The sequence below is a fragment of the Salvelinus fontinalis genome, unplaced genomic scaffold (genome assembly GCF_029448725.1).
Source record: "Salvelinus fontinalis isolate EN_2023a unplaced genomic scaffold, ASM2944872v1 scaffold_0187, whole genome shotgun sequence".
NCBI lineage: Eukaryota > Metazoa > Chordata > Actinopteri > Salmoniformes > Salmonidae > Salvelinus > Salvelinus fontinalis.
Window position 1 is genome coordinate 176,477 of NW_026600396.1, and position 22,516 is coordinate 198,992.

General features: G+C 43.0%; 1 protein-coding gene across 5 annotated transcripts in view; it reads right to left on the bottom strand.

The window, feature by feature from the left end:
* The window catches only part of LOC129844170 (glutamate receptor ionotropic, kainate 5-like), a 158,186-nt gene that overhangs the window by 63,797 nt on the left and 71,873 nt on the right, over positions 1-22,516 (bottom strand). For all 5 annotated transcript variants that reach the window (XM_055912587.1, XM_055912588.1, XM_055912589.1 and 2 more), the window contains 4 exons: positions 10,539-10,717; positions 9,792-9,845; positions 797-955; positions 321-473 (listed from right to left, as the gene is read on the bottom strand). In XM_055912587.1, the coding sequence (XP_055768562.1) occupies positions 321-473; positions 797-955; positions 9,792-9,845; positions 10,539-10,717 (545 nt within the window). The remainder of the gene's footprint in view (positions 1-320; positions 474-796; positions 956-9,791; positions 9,846-10,538; positions 10,718-22,516) is intronic.

Consider the following 22,516-nt stretch of genomic DNA (forward strand, 5'->3'; position numbering starts at 1 on the left):
ACCACCTATTACCAACAACACTGGACCCTAACATAATGACATGGTGGGCAGGACAGGAGTGTGACAAAACACAACGACATGGTGGGCAGGACAGGAGTGTGACGGACTGATATGCTGTAGTTGCTGGTGACTTGTTTAACAATGTGGCTGCCATTGGTATCTAAATGGCAGATATATTGGTATGAGAAGAAACAACTATCTTCTTTGTCAAATGAAGACTCAAAATTAAGTTAAGTGTGTGTGTGTGTGTGTGTGTGTGTGTGTGTGTGTGTGTGTGTGTGTGTGTGTGTGTGTGTGTGTGTGTGTGTGTTTGTACTGACCATGCGTAGGTAGTTCATGAGGCTGGTGCCGTGTTGCCAGATCTGAGGAGATGTGCAGCTGAGAGGTTTGACTCCAATCTCCTGACTCCTGTTGAGCTCCCTCACCGCCCCCACCACAACGTGCACCGCGTCAAACATCAACGCTGACGACAACTGGAGGGGGAGAAGGAGGTGCACCAGGGAAAGAGAGGAGAAATGGGCAGGAGGAGAAGAGCTTTGCAGGAGGGAGGAGAAGAGGGGTGGTGGATAAGGAATTGCGGGAGGGAGGAAAGGGTAACATGGTTCATAACATAGTAATAACTTTATTCCATTTTGGTATCTGTATTTGGTGATTCAATGAGACAAGCATCCATATGGACCATTTTATACCTACACACCAGGAAGTAACACGTGTTACCATACAATTTCTCAGTTAAAACAAGATATGCACCAGCTGACACAGGTATGTGTGAATGTAACACCCTGGTAGAACATACCGCAGGCCCGGGGTAGATGAGATCACAGCCCTCCCTCCAGGACAGGTTGAGACTCCTGATGAACTCCAGGTAGAACGGATGGGTGGTGTTGAACATGGAGAACCCTATGATGTTGGACTGGTCATCGACTATGTCATCCAGCCTCAGCAGGGGGAAGTCCTGGGAGAGAGTGAGGAGATGATATGTTGGGTGAGTGACGTGTATGAAATATCAGAAACAGAAACAGAGAGCGAGACAGAGTATGCGCGTACCCCCTTCGACGCATGGGAGATAGTAGCTCTGTTTAGTACCATCAAAACTGTGAATATATGTAGAGGCCAGACAACATAGTTTACATTAAGCCTTTAAAATCGATAGATCAATATATCCCCAAGTAGCTGGTCAGTTATACACAACAGCTGTCACGATCGTCAAAGGGACTGAGAGAGGACCAATGCGCGGCGTGTGAAAAATACATCTTCTCTTTATTAAAAGAAGGAAAAACGAGACAAAACAACAAACAGACGACCGTGAAGCTATACAAACATAAGTGCTGACACAAAACACTTCGACATAGACAATTCCCCACAAACAGCTAAAGCCTATGGTTGCCTTAAATATGGCTCCCAATCAGAGACAACAATAACCAGCTGTCTCTAATTGAGACCCAATTCAGGCAACCATAGACTTTCCTAGATACCTACACTCAACCATAGACACAGCTAGACTACTATACTAAACATAAACCCAACTACTCTAATAAACCCCCTAAACCTTACAACCACCCTAGACACTACAAAAAACACATACATTCCCCATGTCACACCCTGACCTAACTAAAATAATTACGAAAACAAAGAATACTAAGGCCAGGGCGTGACAACAGCGAACCAATCTGTGAGTAAAACGAAGCTGAGACTCAAACTCAACAAGTCATGGCTTCCCTTAGAGGAAAAGACAAAGAACAACTTGGAGATGCAAATGAGAGCAACGAACAGCTGAAGAATATCCAGTTCTCACAAAACAAACAACAGTTACAATCGGTTGTTAAAAAAGTTGATTCTATCATGTAAGCTATGCATATACAGGGAGGGCGCGTGGATGAAACAATAAAATTGGCCTTCTGGAAACAAAGGTGCAAACTTTAGAAGATGAACTGGATCAGCTAGAAAACAGATTGAGACAAAATAATACGAGAATATTGTCCCTACCATAAGACAAGAGAAAAGCAGACCTTTCCAGCTATGTGATCAAGCTAATATTGGAGGAGCTTAGTGTGGATCTATTACCAGAAGATCTGGAGCGAAGACATCAGATCAGCGTGAAACAGAGAATGCTAAATACCCTCGCTTGGCAATCTTTAATCTGTGGAACTATCAGACTAAATTCAACATTCTGAGGGCACAGGGTTATAAAGAGATCAAGGTCCACGGCCAGTCCTTTTGATTCGTCCAGGACCTGTCTTCTAGACTGTAAAACAAACGCAAGCAATTCATTTCGATCAGACAGTCACCGGAGGAAAAAGGAATCAAGTCTCAACTCTGATTCCCGGCAGTACTGTAGGTATGGAAGGGAACACAGAGAATGAGTTCACAAGCGCTGATGAAGCCCTGAACTGGCTGCAAGAAACCTTTCCAGTTGAAAAAGAGCCCAGTGCCCTGAGGAGAGGCAGAAGTGGGAAAAAAACAGATAAGCACGCTAGGCTACAAACAGGGATGCCCCAGACCAACTTATCGTAAATTGAGACAATATTCCTTCCCCCTCCTTCCAATACAATCTAGACTCTATTGTCCCCAATTAACTGTTCTTCTCTAGGAAGTAACAATTGAATTAGCCAATGCCAATGAGAAACATGGACACTGAAAATACAATATAAAAGAGGAAATATAGCATGTAAGTCAACAATTGTAAATAATAATGGATGTGTGTTTGTGTGGGCGAGAGGGTGTGAGTGGGTGTATGTGTGGATATGTGTCTATGCATATGAATGGGAGAGTGAATATGAATATGTGTAGAAGGGCAGGAGAACATGGGTGTGCGGAGGCATAGGGTATAGGTTGTGTGTGAATGAAGGAGAATGGATGAGTAGTTACAGTACATGTATAGAGGGATGTAAATGCGTTTTAGAAGAAGCGGGAGACAGAGGTTGGGATAAACTTGGCCTGGGTGGGTAAGGGAGGACAAGGAGGGGAGGTGGGGACAAGCTTGGCTTGGGTGTGGTAAAGGGGTGAGAACAGGGAGGGGGAGGTGGAGAGGGATGAATTTGGTTTGGGAGAGAGAAAGAAGAACTTAATTATAATACAATATAATTGTATTAATTTTTTTATTGCCTGATAAATTCGTTGTAAAATGAATAAGAGTTCTGGACAGATTAGAAAAGGTTATTGAATCATTATTATCATTACTATTCCTTGTTTTAAGATTTAATGGTGGTTATTAGTGAGAATGGAGAAGGGCTATATCAGGGGGTTTGGGAGGTGGTGACTGGGAGGGCATCAGACACTTCTCGGAGGTGTGCCTGGGGCCTCCATTTCAGTCTCTCAGAGGACCCACTCACCCTAAGTAGACCCCACCAGCCACTATACTTACATTTAATTTATAAGGTAATACAAACCAACCACAGTACTTAAGTGGCAGTCTTTCTTCAAATGTATGTACAATGTATGTACAATGTATTATCCACAGTTATTTTGGTACATTAGGACAGGTGTCAGAGCTAAAAAGCCCTAAAAGGCATAGAGCCATAGAGCCTCAAGTACTTTGCTTCATGTTTTTTTGTGTGTTTTGTTAAATATCTGCTCAGCCCACACACTCTATATATATATATAATGTATACAATAACTATGTACTGTATTTATACTATGATCCTTCTATTCTATGGAATGCCTACCGCCCTCATATGTCATGTCTGCTAAAATGTTTTACTTGGTTCTTCAATGATAGACGAAACAGTTAAGGTTAACTTTGATTCTATACATGGCCAACAAAATCCAACTTATCACATAGAATGATGGGGGTAAAAGCATATGGTTCTCGAACACTTGAAAATATTGTCATTAGATGTGGTTTTCTTGCAGAGTAAAAAATGTTTAAAGGAGAAATTGAACATTTAAAGAGCTGAGTTGGAGAGGCCTATGCTGCCACGTACTGTAGTAACCGCAGAGATGTAGGCATCCTGATAAATAAGAATACATCATTTTCCCTTGTACCTTACATGGTGAAAAATACACATTGATTTCATTGTACTGTATATCCCACCATAGGAAAATCTAGTGTTTTTTTATAGAATTTAAGCGATATTAGATCAAATCCAGAAATGAACTATTATTAGCAGCTGACTTAATAAATAAAGCATTCGATAAGATTGACAGACTTAGTAATACAAAAGTCAAATTAAAATGTAATCTCTACAAATAATACATTATCTGATGAACTTGCTTTAGAAAGGGGCACAAAACAGGGATATCCCCTCTCCCCCCTCCTGTTTGCACTGGCAATTGAACCACTTGCAGAAATAATTAGACAGGACCCAAACGTAACAGGTATCAGTATTGGTAAACATGAATATAAACTAAACTTATTTGCAGATGATCTCCTGATATACTTGACAAATACTGAAAACTCTCTCAAAACTCTCAGTATTTAAAATGTACATGGAAAAAAGGGAAATAATGTCAAAAGGAAAAAAATAAAAAATAACTCACTATCTACAGCAATCCTTTAAGTGGACCATAAAAAATATACTTACGTTGCTTAAAACCTCTACCGACCCCCCCTCCCGGATCCGGGATCATCCTCATCAAAAAAGCTGACTAGCATAGCCTAGCCTAGCGCCACAGGGATATCATATAATATAATTTCATGAAATCACAAGTCCAATTTGGCAAATGAAAGATAAACATCTTGTGAATCCAGCCAACATTTCCGATTTTTTTAATGTTTTACAGCGAAAACACAATATATATTTATGTTAGCTCACCACAATAGCCAAACACACAACGCTGTTTTTTCACAGCAAACATAGCTTTCACAAAACCCACAAATAGAGATAAAATTAATCACTAACCTTTGAACAACTTCATCAGATGACAGTCTTATAACATCATGTTATACAATACATTTATGTTTTGTTCGAAAATGTGCATATTTATAGGTATAAATCGTAGTTTTACATTGCAGCCATCGTCACAAATAGCACCAAATCAGCCAGAATAATTACAGAGAGCAACGTGAAATACATAAATACTCATAAAACATTTATGAAAAATACATGTTGTATAGCAAATGAAAGATAAACATCTTGTGAATCCAGCCAATATTTCCGATTTTTTAAGTGTTTTACAGCGAAAACACAACACATATTTATGTTAGCTCACCACAATATCCAAAAACACACCGCCATTTTTCTACCGCAAAGGTAGCTTTCACAAAACCCACAAATAGAGATAAAATTAGATGACAGATGACAGTCTTATAGATGACAGTCTTATAACATCATGTTATACAATACATTTATGTTTTGTTCGAAAATGTGCATATTTATAGCTACAAATCCTGATTTTACATTGTGAATACGGCGCCAAAATGCACCAAATTGTTAGGAGAAATTTTGGACAGTCACGTAATCTAACCAAAAGACTCATCATAAACTTTGCTAAAAAATACATGTTGTACAGCAAATGAAAGATACACTGGTTCTTAATTCAACCGCTGTGTTAGATTTAAAAAAATAACTTTAGTACAAAGTACAGCATGTAATAATCTGAGACAGCGTCCAGCCATTCTCCGCCTTGTTGGAGCCAACATATTCCACAAAAATACGAAATAACATCATAAATATTCTCTTACCTTTGATGATCTTCCATCAGAATGTAGTGCAAGGAGTCCTAGTTCCACAATAAATCGTTGTTTTGTTTTAGAACGTCCATTTCTTCTGTCGAATTAGCAACTTTGGCTAGCATGGTGGAGCGCACATGTCCATGAACTCTTGGCACATGGAACGAAAAATTCCAAAAGTCACAAGAAACGTCAAATAAACTGGTCAAACTCAGTTGAAAATCCATCTTTATGATGTTTTTCTCATATGTATCCAATAACGTCCAAGACGGAGCATTTCGTTGTGTCTACCTAACGCATTTCAGAAAAGAATATGGTGCTCTCTAGTGCGCAGCAAAATACTGCCAATTAGGCGGACCTGTCACTCCAAAAGCTCTCATTCGGTCTCACATCTGTCACGCCCTGGCCTTATTATTCTTTGTTTTCTTTATTATTTTAGTTAGGTCAGGGTGTGACATGGGGAATGTTTATGTTTTGTTGGTTTTGGGTGTTTATTTGGTATAGGGGTTATGGGTTGTAGTATATGGTTTTGTGTTGAGTGTAGATGTTTAGCATTGTCTATGGTGGTTAGTTATCTAGGAGAGTCTATGGTTACCTGAATGAGTTCCCAATTAGAGACAGCTGATTTCGGTTGTCTCTGATTGGGAGCCTTATTTAGGGTAGCTATAGGCTCTCATTGGTGGTGGGTAATTGTCTATGTAGAACGTTTGTAGCCTGTATGTATGTGCACAACGTTTGTAGCTTCACGGTCGTTTTGTTGTTTTGTTAGTTTGTAAAGTGTTTTTTGTGTCGTGTTCATCTTCGTCGTGTTAAAATAAAAGAAGATGGCTTATTTTCCAACTGCTGCATTTTGGTCCGTCAATCCGCCACACGATCGTGACAACATCAAGCTAGAGACCCCATTCAACATTCTACTGCCTGTTGACATCTAGTGGAAGGCGTATGAAGTGCCTACAGATCCATAAATATAAGGCAATTGAATAGGCAAGGCCTTACACAGACGACATTTTCAGAATTTTCACTTCCTGTTTGGAAGTTTGCTGCCAAATGAGTTCTGTTTTACTCACATATATAATTCAAACAGTTTTAGAAACTTCAGAGTGTTTTCTATCCAATAGTAATAATAATATGCATATCGTATGATCTAGAACAGAGTACGAGGCCGTTTCATTTGGGCACGATTTTTCCCCAAAGTGAAAACAGTGCCCCCTATTAAGAAGAAGTTATTAATAAGTGACAATTAACAACAAATATATAAAGATAATTTTATTCTATTATTCAACAATATGAAAGCAAATCTAATTCAATAGAATAATTTTCACATAAATCTTACAGGCAAAATAAACCTCTAGAATGGCATGGCTCCCAAAGTTTTATATTTATTTTTGGTAATACCAATTACCCACTGAAGATTTCCTGTTACCATGTCACTGACGGTTTCCCTGCCAGTTTAAAAAAGTATACACAGTCATAATAGACTTTATATGGGCTAATAAATGTAATAGAATAAAAAGGAACGTTTTACATCTTCCTAAGCCTGGGGGTGGTTTTAACATTCCAGACTTGGAATTGTATCAAATCACTACCAAAGGATTTGACTTGCAACATATAGTTGAAGGCACTAAAGCAGAACAATGGGTACATATTGAGGATGCACATGCTCATCCCCAGAATCTTTTTACGTGTCTATTTTCAAAGGATAAAGCTAAGAACATGAACAACTTCCTAGTGAAGAACACTAACAGTGTGGAAGAAAATGTAGCGTATTCTACAATAACCTAAATCACTCCCTAAAAACACAACCTTATGGAACAATACGTAGATAGCTTTTCAGAATTCACCAATAAATTGGTCCACATGGAAAACTAAAGGCATGGAAACCGTAAATGACTTGGTAACAGGAAATACATTTATTTCCTTGACAGAATGAAAAAGTAATTTTGGACTGACCGAATGTAGATAGTTTCAAATACATGGAACTTGAAAGTTACATATCAAGAAATTTCCATTTGAATTCTTTTGGACATCAGAGCAAACTAATAAAACTACAGTTAACGAACATTTACCATTAATCCAGTTTCATCTAACGTATAGATTCTATTATGCAAAATTCATGTGGAAAACTAACAATGATTCAATAATCCATGCTTTCTGGAAATGCTATCAAGTCCAAAATTTACAGGTGGAGATAGAAAATTGGCTATCAGAAGTATTACAACATAAACTTTTAAGCCTTCTGTCGGCATACTGTATTTAGGTCTCCCGATTGGCGCAGCGGTTCAAGGCACTGACCGAGAAAAACTATTTGGTACAATTTAAGGCCACGTGACAAACAATAATACAGGCACTAGGGATGGAGGTGTGAGCATGCAGGACTGGGCAGAGGAGATGTAGTTGTTTTTTGTGTGTGTCTGTAACTTGTTTGTTTGTGTATGTTTATATGGTGTGAAATAAATAATGTAAAAAATTTAAAATACAATTGAGAACATAACATTTGAAATGTCTTCAGGGTAAATCCATTTGAATTCAATCCATTTTTGACAGCAACCTTTTTGATTTGAACGAACCTTCCATACATACACTGCTCAAAAAAATAAAGGGAACACTTAAACAACACAATGTAACTCCAAGTCAATCACACTTCTGTGAAATCAAACTGTCCACTTAGGAAGCAACACTGATTGACAATCAATTTCACATGCTGTTGTGCAAATGGAATAGACAAAAGGTGGAAATTATAGGCAATTAGCAAGACACCCCCAAAAAAGGAGTGATTCTGCAGGTGGTGACCACAGACCACTTCTCAGTTCCTATGCTTCCTGGCTGATGTTTTGGTCACTTTTGAATGCTGGCGATGCTCTCACTCTCATGGTAGCATGAGACGGAGTCTACAACCCACACAAGTGACTCAGGTAGTGCAGTTCATCCAGGATGGCACATCAATGTGAGCTGTGGCAAAAAGGTTTGCTGTGTCTGTCAGCGTAGGTTCCAGAGCATGGAGGCGCTACCAGGAGACAGGCCAGTACATCAGGAGATGTGGAGGAGGCCGTAGGAGGGCAAGTGTTCCCTTTTTTTTTTTTTTTGAGCAGTGTATTTGCCCGTGTAGTGCTTAGAATGTGACTTTTTGGACCTGAATGCCAAAACATTCAAGATATCATTTTGCATACCCCACCATGCCAAGAGACATCTATGTCTTCATCACTGGAAAAGAGAAACGGTTGAGATTTACATCACTTATCATTCTGAAGATATGTTACCTTTAACCTCAATTAATTATATCAAAAAATATTTAAACTCTTATTTTTTAATACACTATATATATTTCAGCCACACCCATTGCTGACAGGTGTATAAAATTGGGCACACGGCCATGCAATCTCCATAGACAAACATTGGCAGTAGAACAGACTTACTGAAGAGCTCAGTGACTTTCAAAGTGGCACCTTCCCAACAACTCAGTTTGTTCAATTTCTGCCCTACTAGAACTGCCCCGGATTTCATGGTTCGGGCTAGGCCCCTTAGTTCCAGCGAAGGGAAATCTTCATGCTACAGCATTCAATGTCATTCTAGACACTTCTGTGCATCCAACTTTGTTGCAACAGTTTGGGGAAGGCCCTTTCCTGTTTCAGCATGACATTGCCTCTGTGCACAAAGCGAGTGCACAAAGGTCCATACAGAAATGGTTTGACGAGATCGGTGTGGAAGAACTTGACTGGCCTACACAGAGCCCTGACCTCAACCCCATCAAACACCTTTGGGATGAATTGGAACGCCAACAGCGAGCTAGGCCTAATCGCCCAACATCAGAACCCGATTTCACTAATGCTCTTGTGGCTGAATGGAAGTAAGTCCCCGCAGCAATGTTCCAACATCTAGTTGAAAGCCTTCCCAGAAGAGTGGAGGCTGTTATAACAGCAAAGGGGGGACCAACTGCATATTAATGCCCATGATTTTGGAATGAGATGTTCAGGGAGCAGGTGTCCACAAACCTTTGGTCATGTTGTGTATTTCTTTCTGTGTGTTGTAATGTGTTTCTCCCGCTTGGCACGCCTCTGGCCCCGTCCCTCACACATACCCAGGGACAAAGAGAGGGATTGGGAAGGAGGCGGAAGGAAGGACACGGAGGAGAGGAAAGGTGGAAAGATGGCAGGAATGCTAAGAGGCGTTGTTGTGTTCTTACCATGGTGGTGAGGATGTACTTGTAAAACGCTGATGTCATCCCCAACTCTGATGCCTGTGGAGAGAGAGAGAAGCGAAGGAGGGAGGGGAGACAGAGAGAAGGAGAGCGAGATAGAAAGTAAGAGAGAAGAGGGGGGAAGATAGATGGGGTAGTGGTAGGAGACAGAGTGAGGCAGAAGCAGAGAGAAAGAGAGAGAGGGATGACAAGAGAGAGAGGGATGGAAAGAGAGAGCTTACCACAACCACAGTGTTAAATTGTCAAATTTACACAATAAAGCTTAAGGCAGAGAGTAGACAGAGCAGAGAGAGCAGAGAAGCAGAGAGCAGTGGTAATGCATGTACTGACAGACACAGTTCTATATAAAGGCCAATCTCTGAGTCACTCCTGTGCTCTGACTGCTGTTGCTACAGGCTGTACAATATACATCATCATAACACCACTGAATATGGATTACCACATGTCAAATAGACAAGCTGACATTATGATTTAAGCTTCTTAAGATAATTGAACCATTGTTGCTCCTTGTATAACTTCACAGGGTTCTCTGCATTACTGTCCTGTATCCAGCAAGCAACAATCATCAGTCAAATTGTTCTTGAGCTAGAAGTAGACCCAGACCACAGATCTAGGATCAGATTAATATAACATGGGCCCTGATACTAAATCAGTCAATAGGTACAACTTCTCAGCCTGATCTCAGATCTGTTTGTGCTTTACATGCGACAACTTGATCGCATAACCCCTGACCTTTTTGAGGATGAGGTAGGAGATGGAGGCGTTGGCGTCGATGATGATGGTGGCCACCTTGTCGTCTCGTATCTCCTTCAGCAGAGGGGTGGGATCCAGGCTGTCATCCAGCATCCTGATTGACAGCGTCTCCCTGGAGATCAGGAAGCGCCGCACTAGCTCCTCCAATCGCAGAAGGCCTGAGGGGCGGAGGCGGGAGAGAGCCGGAGAGAAGTGGAAGAGAAGGGGTAGAATAACAGAGACATTTTGAGACTTAATTTAACATCCCACAAACGAACATGGGATGTTGGAGATTGGCATTGTAAAATTAAAATACATAGAAAGTGTGCTATACTGGTAGTTCTAACAAGATATCCTATAAATCAGGTTCTGGGGAGATTCAATAATTATATTGTGCTAACCCTCCATTGTGGCATTGACATAGAATATCTAGAATTTGACATTGTTGCCTATTGCATATATAGTACAGCACTGTGTCACGCCCTGACCATAAAGAGCCATTGTTTCTCTATGGTGTAGTAGGTCAGGGCGTGACTCGGGGGTGTTCTAGTTTATTTTTTTATGTTGGTGTTTTGTATGATTCCCATTTAGAGGCAGCTAGTAATCGTTGTCTCTAATTTGGGATCATATTTAAGTAGCTATTTTTCCCAACTGTGTTTGTTGGATATTATTTTGTGTTTGTGCATGTGCACCACGTAGTCACGTTTCGTTGTTCGTTTATTGTTTTGTTTAAGTTTCACTTTATATTAAAGATGTGGAACTCTACGTACGCTGCGCCTTGGTCCAGTTCTTACGACAACCATGACAGAATATCCCACCAAAAGAGGACCAAGCAGGGTATCCACGAGGTAAAGGAGTTTTGGAAATGGGAAGAAGTGATGGGTGGATGCGAGACCCTTCCTTAGCGGCAGACGGAAGGTAATAATGGAGGACAGCGATGACGCCAGGGTTCGCGGCCACAGAAAGCCCAAGGACAACCCCAAGATTTTTTTTTTGGGGGGGGGGGGGCACAGGCGGTGGCTGGCTGAGCCGCGGGAAGAGCCAGAGCACATGGAGCAGGCGATAGAGAGGTGGTCGGTCAACCCAAGGAGAGAGCCAGAGCCCGCCTGGGAGTCGATGGAGCAGTGTGAAGAGGGATATCGGAGAATGATGTTGGCGAAGAGTAGGCTGCAGCGTAGGCGGGCTGAAGATCGGGTCATCAGTCTGTTGCCATCTGTGCCGGCTTCATGCACCAGATCTCCAGTGCGCTTCCCCAGCCCGGTACGTCATGTGCCTGCTCCCTGCACTCGCCCTGAAGAGCCAGAGAACGTCAAGGGAGGCAATGGGGAAGTTGGGAGAGAGAGAGATGTTGTGCAAATGTGATCTGCTCAACATCCGACCAGAGGATCTGGTTAGCAGTCTGGTGCAACCTGGGCCGTCTCCACGGTTCTGGCCTCCAGTGCGCCTCCCCAGTCCGGTACGTCCTGTGCCTGCTTCCCACACTCGCCCTGAAGTGCGTGTCACCAGTCCGGTGCTACTTGTACCGGCTCCACGCACTAGGCCTCCAGTGCACATTCACAGTCCAGAGCTTCCGGCGACGGTTCACAGCCCAGAGCTTCCGGCGACGGTTCACAGTCCAGAGCTTCAGGCGACGGTTCACAGCCCGGGACGTCTGGCGACGGTTCCCAGCCCGGAGCTTAGGTCCGGAACGGTCCACAGTCCTGAACCTCCTGCGACAGTCCACGGTCCTGAACCTCCTGCGACGGTCCATGGTCCGGAACCTCCTGCGACGGTCCACAGTCCGGAACCTCCAGCGATGGGCAACGGTCCGGAGCTTCCAGGCACGGCGTCCAGTCTAGCTCAATGGCCGGAGCCTTCCTCTGCGCCGATGTGTAGTCCAGGCACAGTGTCCAGTCTCGCTCCAAGGTCGGACTCTTCCTCGGTGCTGGTGTCCAGTCCAGGCACGGTGTCCAGTCCAGCTCCAAGGCCGGAGCCTTCCTCTGTGCCGGTGCCCAGTCCAGGCACGGTGTCCAGTCCAGCTCCAAGGCCGGAGCCTTCCTCTGTGCCAGTGCCCAGTCCAGGCACGGTGTCCAGTCCAGCTCCAAGGCCGGAGCCTTCCTCTGTGCCGGTGCCCAGTCCAGGCACGGTGTCCAGTCCAGCTCCAAGGCCGGAACCTTCCTCTGTGCCGGTGCCCAGTCCAGGCACGGTGTCCAGTCCAGCTCCAAGGCCGGAGCCTTCCTCTGTGCCGGTGCCCAGTCCAGGCACGGTGTCCAGTCCAGCTCCAAGGCCGGAACCTTCCTCTGTGCCGGTGTCCAGTCCAGGCACGGTGTCCAGTCCAGCTCCAAGGCCGGAACCTTCCTCTGTGCCGGTGCCCAGTCCAGGCACGGTGTCCAGTCCAGCTCCAAGGCCGGAACCTTCCTCTGTGCCGGTGCCCAGTCCAGGCACGGTGTCCAGTCCAGCTCCAAGGCCGGAGCCTTCCTCTGTGCCGGTGCCCAGTCCAGGCACGGTGTCCAGTCCAGCTCCAAGGCCGGAACCTTCCTCTGCGCCGGTGCCCAGTCCAGGCACGGCATTAAGCCCGGCGCGATGGCCGGATCCGGGTTCTGGGCGGGGGCTATGACCTACACCGGAGCCGCCACCGACACTAATCACCCCTCCTATCCTCCCCATTTGGTTTCAGGTTTTGCAGTCGGAGTCCGCACCTTTGGGGGGGGGGGGGGGGGGGTACTGTCACGCCCTGACCATAGAGAGCCATTGTTTCTCTATGGTATAGTAGGTCAGGGCGTGACTAGGGGGTATTCTAGTTTATTATTTCTATGTTGTGTTCTAGTTTATTTTTCTATGTTGGTGTTTTGTATGATTCCCAATTAGAGGCAGCTGGTAATTGTTGTGTCTAATTGGGGATCATATTTAAGTAACTCTTTTTCCCACCTGTGTTACCACGTAGTCACGTTTCGTTGTTCATTTATTGCTTAAGTTTCACTTTATGTTAAAGATGTGGAACTCTACGTACGCTGCGCCTTTGTCCTGTTCTTACGACAACCGTGACACACTGTGAAATGTATCCTATTCTGAGAGAGACGATGTGGTTGAAAGCAATTTTAAAAAACTGACCCAACAATCCACTACGGACGGCCTGGTAATTACTTAGCCACGTACATAGCAACAAGACCCACTAGGGACAAGCCAAACAGAAACGCTAAATGAACGTCTACTTCTTTCTCTCCCATTGGCATTCACAATATCAAACGTCTCCGGTGACGACATGATGCATCAACACATGATGCGTTCGTTTCTCAAAGTATTCTGTACTGCGTATATACAGTACTGTAGCTAGTCCCTGGGCCAAACACTATGGAAAGGTCCTTGGGGTTTAGAATATAAATTCGAATTCCCATTCTAATTCTATATTCTCTAGTAAAACGCTGCTAGATAAGTAAATAAAAGGAGCTACTAGCGTCTGGGGAGCTTCACAGGGAGCCAGGGGGGAGAGAGAGAAGGGAGGGAGGGACAGGATGCTCCCAGAGAGCAGGAAGGAGGGACAGGAGGCTCCCAGAGAGCAGGACGGTAAGCAGTGTGGTAATCACTGAACCAGGCCAAAAACGTTAATTAGTTTGAAGGAGGAGAAAAATCCATACTTCCTCTCTAGCTTCGTCTCTCTCTCTTTATCACACTTTCTCACTAACCTAACCTCTCTTTCTGTCTCTCTCTAACTGCTCTCTCTCTCTTTATCACACTTTCTCACTAACCTAACCTCTCATCCTGTCTCTCTCTAACTGCTCTCTCTCTCTTTATCACACTTTCTCACTAACCTAACCTCTCATCCTGTTTCTCTCTAACTGCTCTCTCTCTCTTTATCACACTTTCTCAGTAAACTAACCTCTCCTTCTGTCTCTCTCTAACTGCTCTCTCTCTTTATCACACTTTCTCACTAACCTAACCTCTCCTCCTGTCTCTCTCTAACTGCTCTCTCTCCCTTTATCACACTTTCTCACTAACCTAACCTCGCCTTGTGCCTCTAACTGCTCTCTCTCTTTATCACACTTTCTCACTAACCTAACCTAACCTCTCCTTCTGTCTCTCTCTAACTGCTCTCTCTCTTTATCACACTTTCTCACTAACCTAACCTCTTCTTCTGTCTCTCTCTAACTGCTCTCTCTCTCTTTATCACATCTTCCCACTAACCTAACCTCTCCTTCTGTCTCTCTCCAACTGCTCTCTCTCTTTATCACACTTTCTCACTAACCTAACCTCTCCTTCTGTCTCTCTCTAACTGCTCTCTCTCTAATCACACTTTCTCACTAACCTAACCTCTCCTTCTGTCTCTATCTAACTGCTCTCTCTCTAATCACACTTTCTCACTAACCTAACCTCTCCTTCTGTCTCTATCTAACTGCTCTCACTCTTTATCACACTTTCTCACTAACCTAACCTCTCATCCTGTCTCTCTCTAACGGCTCTCTCTCTCTTTATCACACTTTCTCACTAACCTAACCTCTCCTTCTGTCTCTCTCTAACTGCTCTCTCTCTTTATCACACTTTCTCACTAACCTAACCTAACCTCTCCTTCTGTCTCTCTCTAACTGCTCTCTCTCTTTATCACACTTTCTCACTAACCTAACCTCTCCTTCTGTCTCTAACTAACTGCTCTCTCTCTTTATCACACTTTCTCACTAACCTAACCTCTTCTTCTGTCTCTCTCTAACTGCTCTCTCTCTTTATCACACTTTCTCACTAACCTAACCTCTCCTTCTGTCTCTCTCTAACTGCTCTCTCTCTTATCACACTTTCTCACTAACCTAACCTCTCCTTCTGTCTCTCTCTAACTGCTCTCTCTCTTTATCACACGTTCTCACTAACCTAACCTCTCCTTCTGTCTCTCTCTAACTGCTCTCTCTCTCTTTATCACACTTTCTCACTAACCTAACCTCTCCTTCTGCCTCTCTCTAACTGCTCTCTCTCTTTATCACACTTTCTCACTAACCTAACCTAACCTCTCCTTCTGTCTCTCTCTAACTGCTCTCTCTCTTTATCACACTTTCTCACTAACCTAACCTCTCCTTCTGTCTCTCTCTAACTGCTCTCTCTCTTTATCACACTTTCTCACTAACCTAACCTCTCCTTCTGTCTCTAACTAACTGCTCTCTCTCTTTATCACACTTTCTCACTAAACTAACCTCTCCTTCTGTCTCTCTCTAACTGCTCTCTCTCTTTATCACACTTTCTCACTAACCTAACCTCTCCTTCTGTCTCTCTCTAACTGCTCTCTCTCTTATCACACTTTCTCACTAACCTAACCTCTCCTTCTGTCTCTCTCTAACTGCTCTCTCTCTTTATCACACGTTCTCACTAACCTAACCTCTCCTTCTGTCTCTCTCTAACTGCTCTCTCTCTCTTTATCAAACTTTCTCACTAACCTAACCTCTCCTTCTGTCTCTCTAACTGCTCTCTCTCTCTTTATCACACTTTCTCACTAACCTAACCTATCCTTCTGTCTCTCTCTAACTGCTCTCTCTCTTTATCACACTTTCTCACTAACCTAACCTCTCCTTCTGTCTCTCTCTAACTGCTCTCTCTCTTATCACACTTTCTCACTAACCTAACCTCTCCTTCTGTCTCTCTCTAACTGCTCTCTCTCTTTATCACACGTTCTCACTAACCTAACCTCTCCTTCTGTCTCTCTCTAACTGCTCTCTCTCTCTCTCTTTATCAAACTTTCTCACTAACCTAACCTCTCCTTCTGTCTCTCTAACTGCTCTCTCTCTTTATCACAGTTTCTCACTAACCTAACCTCTCCTCCTGTCTCTCTCTAACTGCTTGCTCTCTTTATCACACTTTCTCACTAACCTAACCTCTCATCCTGTCTTTCTCTAACTGCTCTCTCTCTCTATCACACTTTCTCACTAACCTAACCTCTCATCATGTGTCTCTCTAACTGCTCTCTCTCTCTTTATCACACTTTCTCACTAACCTAACCTATCCTTCTGTCTCTCTCTAACTGATCTCACTCTTTATCACACTTTCTCACTAACCTAACCTAACCTCTCCTTCTGTCTCTCTCTAACTGCTCTCTCTCTTATCACACTTTTTTACTAACCTAACCTCTCCTTCTGTCTCTCTCTAACTGCTCTCTCTCTTTATCACACGTTCTCACTAACCTAACCTCTCCTTCTGTCTCTCTCTAACTGCTCTCTCTCTCTTTATCAAACTTTCTCACTAACCTAACCTCTCCTTCTGTCTCTCTAACTGCTCTCTCTCTTTATCACAGTTTCTCACTAACCTAACCTCTCCTTCTGTCTCTCTCTAACTGTTCTCTCTCTTTATCACACTTTCTCATTAACCTAACCTCTCCTTCTGTCTCTCACTACCTGCTCTCTCTCTCTTTATCACACTTTCTCACTAACCAAACCTCTCATCCTGTCTCTCTCTAACTGCTCTCTCTCTCTTTATCACACTTTCTCACTAACCTAACCTCTCCTTCTGTCTCTCTCTAACTGCTCTCTCTCTCTTTATCACACTTTCTCACTAACCTAACCTCTCCTCCTGTCTCTCTCTAACAGCTCTCTCTCTTTATCACACTTTCTCACTAACCTAACCTCTCCTTCTGTCTCTCTCTAACTGGTCTCTCTCTCTTTATCACACTTTCTCACTAACCTAACCTCTCATCCTGTCTCTCTAACTGCTCGCTCTCTTTATCACACTTTCTCACTAACCTAACCTCTCATCCTGTCTCTCTCTAACTGCTCTCTCTCTCTATCACACTTTCTCACTAACCTAACCTCTCATCCTGTCTCTCTCTAACTGCTCTCTCTCTCTTATCCCACTTTCTCACTAACCTAACCTCTCCTTCTGTCTCTCTCTAACTGCTCTCTATCATTATCACACTTTCTCACTAACCTAACCTCTCCTTCTGTCTCTATCTAACTGCTCTCTCTCTTTATCACACTTTCTCACTAACCTAACCTCTCCTTCTGTTTCTCTCTAACTGCTCTCTCTCTTATCACACTTTCTCACTAACCTAACCTCTCCTTCTGTCTCTATCTAACTGCTCTCTCTCTTTATCACACTTTCTCACTAACCTAACCTCTCCTTCTGTCTCTATCTAACTGCTCTCTCTCTTTATCACACTTTCTCACTAACATAACCTCTCCTTCTGTCTCTCTCTAACTGCTCTCTCGCTTTATCACACTTTCTCACTAACCTAACCTCTCCTTCTGTCTCTCTCTAACTGCTCTCTCTCTTTATCACACTTTCTCACTAACCTAACCTCTCATTCTGTCTCTAACTGCTCTCTCTCTCTTTATCATACTTTCTCACTAACCTAACCTCTCCTTCTGTCTCTAACTGCTCTCTCCCTCTGTCTCTAACTGCTCTCTCCCTCTATCACACTTTCTCACTAACCTAACCTCTCCTTCTGTCTCTATCTAACTGCTCTATCTCTTTATCACACTTTCTCACTAACCTAACCTCTCCTTCTGTCTCTCTCTAACTGCTCTTTCTCTTTATCACACATTCTCACTAACCAAACCTCTCCTTCTATCTCTCTCTAACTGCTATCTCTCTTTATCACACTTTCTAACTAACCTAACCTCTCCTTCTCTATCTCTCTAACTGCTATCTCTCTTTATCACACTTTCTCACTAACCTAACCTCTCCTTCTGTCTCTCTCTAACTGCTCTCTCTTTATCACACTTTCTCACTAACCTAACCTCTCCTTCTGTCTCTATCTAACTGCTCTCTCTCTTTATCACACTTTCTCACTAACCTAACCTCTCATCCTGTCTCTCTCTAACTGCTCTCTCTCTTATCACACTTTCTCACTAACCTAACCTCTCCTTCTGCCTCTCTCTAACTGCTCTCTCTCTTTATCACACTTTCTCACTAACCTAACCTAACCTCTCCTTCTGTCTCTCTCTAACTGCTCTCTCTCTTTATCACACTTTCTCACTAACCTAACCTCTCCTTCTGTCTCTAACTAACTGCTCTCTCTCTTTATCACACTTTCTCACTAACCTAACTTCTTCTTCTGTCTCTCTCTAACTGCTCTCTCTCTCTTTATCACACTTTCTCACTAACCTAACTTCTTCTTCTGTCTCTCTCTAACTGCTCTCTCTCTCTTTATCACACTTTCTCACTAACCTAACCTTTCCTTCTGTCTCTCTCTAACTGCTATCTCTCTTATCACACTTTCTCACTAACCTAACCTTCTGTCTCTATCTAACTGCTCTCTCTCTTATCACACTTTCTCACTAACCTAACCTCTCCTTCTGTCTCTATCTAACTGCTCTCTCTCTTTATCACACTTTCTCACTAAACGAACCTCTCCTTCTGTCTCTCTCTAACTGCTCTCTCTCTTTATCACACTTTCTCACTAACCTAACCTCTCCTTCTGTCTCTCTCTAACTGCTCTCTCTCTTATCACACGTTCTCACTAACCTAACCTCTCCTTCTGTCTCTCTCTAACTGCTCTCTCTCTCTTTATCAAACTTTCTCACTAACCTAACCTCTCCTTCTGTCTCTCTAACTGCTCTCTCTCTTTATCACAGTTTCTCACTAACCTAACCTCTCCTTCTGTCTCTCTCTAACTGGTCTCTCTCTCTTTATCACACTTTCTCACTAACCTAACCTCTCCTCCTGTCTCTCTCTAACTGCTTGCTTTCTTTATCACACTTTCTCACTAACCTAACCTCTCATCCTGTCTTTCTCTAACTGCTCTCGCTCTCTATCACACTTTCTCACTAACCTAACCTCTCATCATGTGTCTCTCTAACTGCTCTCTCTCTCTTTATCACACTTTCTCACTAACCTAACCTATCCTTCTGTCTCTCTCTAACTGCTCTCTCTCTTTATCACACTTTCTCACTAACCTAACCTCTCCTTCTGTCTCTCTCTAACTGCTCTCTCTCTTATCACACTTTCTCACTAACCTAACCTCTCCTTCTGTCTCTCTCTAACTGCTCTCTCTCTTTATCACACGTTCTCACTAACCTAACCTCTCCTTCTGTCTCTCTCTAACTGCTCTCTCTCTCTCTCTTTATCAAACTTTCTCACTAACCTAACCTCTCCTTCTGTCTCTCTAACTGCTCTCTCTCTTTATCACAGTTTCTCACTAACCTAACCTCTCCTTCTGTCTCTCTCTAACTGGTCTCTCTCTCTTTATCACACTTTCTCACTAACCTAACCTCTCCTCCTGTCTCTCTCTAACTGCTTGCTCTCTTTATCACACTTTCTCACTAACCTAACCTCTCATCCTGTCTTTCTCTAACTGCTCTCTCTCTCTATCACACTTTCTCACTAACCTAACCTCTCATCATGTGTCTCTCTAACTGCTCTCTCTCTCTTTATCACACTTTCTCACTAACCTAACCTATCCTTCTGTCTCTCTCTAACTGCTCTCACTCTTTATCACACTTTCTCACTAACCTAACCTAACCTCTCCTTCTGTCTCTCTCTAACTGCTCTCTCTCTTATCACACTTTCTCACTAACCTAACCTCTCCTTCTGTCTCTCTCTAACTGCTCTCTCTCTTTATCACACGTTCTCACTAACCTAACCTCTCCTTCTGTCTCTCTCTAACTGCTCTCTCTCTCTTTATCAAACTTTCTCACTAACCTAACCTCTCCTTCTGTCTCTCTAACTGCTCTCTCTCTTTATCACAGTTTCTCACTAACCTAACCTCTCCTTCTGTCTCTCACTACCTGCTCTCTCTCTCTTTATCACACTTTCTCACTAACCTAACCTCTCCTTCTGTCTCTCTCTAACTGCTCTCTCTCTCTTTATCACACTTTCTCACTAACCTAACCTCTCATCCTGTCTCTCTAACTGCTCGCTCTCTTTATCACACTTTCTCACTAACCTAACCTCTCATCCTGTCTCTCTCTAACTGCTCTCTCTCTCTATCACACTTTCTCACTAACCTAACCTCTCATCCTGTCTCTCTCTAACTGCTCTCTCTCTCTTTATCCCACTTTCTCACTAACCTAACCTCTCCTTCTGTCTCTCTCTAACTGCTCTCTATCATTATCACACTTTCTCACTAACCTAACCTCTCCTTCTGTCTCTATCTAACTGCTCTCTCTCTTTATCACACTTTCTCACTAACCTAACCTCTCCTTCTGTTTCTCTCTAACTGCTCTCTCTCTTATCACACTTTCTCACTAACCTAACCTCTCCTTCTGTCTCTATCTAACTGCTCTCTCTCTTTATCACACTTTCTCACTAACCTAACCTCTCCTTCTGTCTCTATCTAACTGCTCTCTCTCTTTATCACACTTTCTCACTAACATAACCTCTCCTTCTGTCTCTCTCTAACTGCTCTCTCGCTTTATCACACTTTCTCACTAACCTAACCTCTCCTTCTGTCTCTCTCTAACTGCTCTCTCTCTTTATCACACTTTCTCACTAACCTAACCTCTCATTCTGTCTCTAACTGCTCTCTCTCTCTTTATCATACTTTCTCACTAACCTAACCTCTCCTTCTGTCTCTAACTGCTCTCTCCCTCTGTCTCTAACTGCTCTCTCTCTCTTTATCACACTTTCTCACTAACCTAACCTCTCATTCTGTCTCTAACTGCTCTCTCTCTCTTTATCATACTTTCTCACTAACCTAACCTCTCATTCTGTCTCTAACTGCTCTCTCTCTCTTTATCACACTTTCTCACTAACCTAACCTCTCCTTCTGTCTCTATCTAACTGCTCTATCTCTTTATCACACTTTCTCACTAACCTAACCTCTCCTTCTGTCTCTCTCTAACTGCTCTTTCTCTTTATCACACATTCTCACTAACCAAACCTCTCCTTCTATCTCTCTCTAACTGCTATCTCTCTTTATCACACTTTCTAACTAACCTAACCTCTCCTTCTCTATCTCTCTAACTGCTATCTCTCTTTATCACACTTTCTCACTAACCTAACCTCTCCTTCTGTCTCTCTCTAACTGCTCTCTCTTTATCACACTTTCTCACTAAACTAACCTCTCCTTCTGTCTCTCTCTAACTGCCCTCTCTCTTTATCACACTTTCTCACTAACCTAACCTCGCCTTCTGCCTCTCTCTAACTTCTCTCTCTCTAATCACACTTTCTCACTAACCTAACCTCTCCTTCTGTCTCTATCTAACTGCTCTCTCTCTTTATCACACTTTCTCACTAACCTAACCTCTCATCCTGTCTCTCTCTAACTGCTCTCTCTCTCTTCATCACACTTTCTCACTAACCTAACCTCTCCTTCTGCCTCTCTCTAACTGCTCTCTCTCTTTATCACACTTTCTCACTAACCTAACCTAACCTCTCCTTCTGTCTCTCTCTAACTGCTCTCTCTCTTTATCACACTTTCTCACTAACCTAACCTCTCCTTCTGTCTCTAACTAACTGCTCTCTCTCTTTATCACACTTTCTCACTAACCTAACTTCTTCTTCTGTCTCTCTCTAACTGCTCTCTCTCTCTTTATCACACTTTCTCACTAACCTAACCTTTCCTTCTGTCTCTCTCTAACTGCTATCTCTCTTATCACACTTTCTCACTAACCTAACCTTCTGTCTCTATCTAACTGCTCTCTCTCTTATCACACTTTCTCACTAACCTAACCTCTCCTTCTGTCTCTATCTAACTGCTCTCTCTCTTTATCACACTTTCTCACTAAACGAACCTCTCCTTCTGTCTCTCTCTAACTGCTCTCTCTCTTTATCACACTTTATACTAACCTAACCTCTCCTTCTGTCTCTCTCTAACTGCTCTCTCTCTTATCACACTTTCTCACTAACCTAACCTCTCCTTCTGTCTCTATCTAACTGCTCTCTCTCTTTATCACACTTTCTCACTAACCTAACCTCTCCTTCTGTCTCTCTCTAACTGCTCTCTCTCTCTTTATCACACTTTATCACTAACCTAACCTCTCCTTCTGTCTCTCTCTAACTGCTCTCTCTCTCTTTATCACACTTTCTCACTAACCTAACCTAACCTCTCCCTATGTCTCTCTCTAACTGCTAGCTCTCTATCACACTTT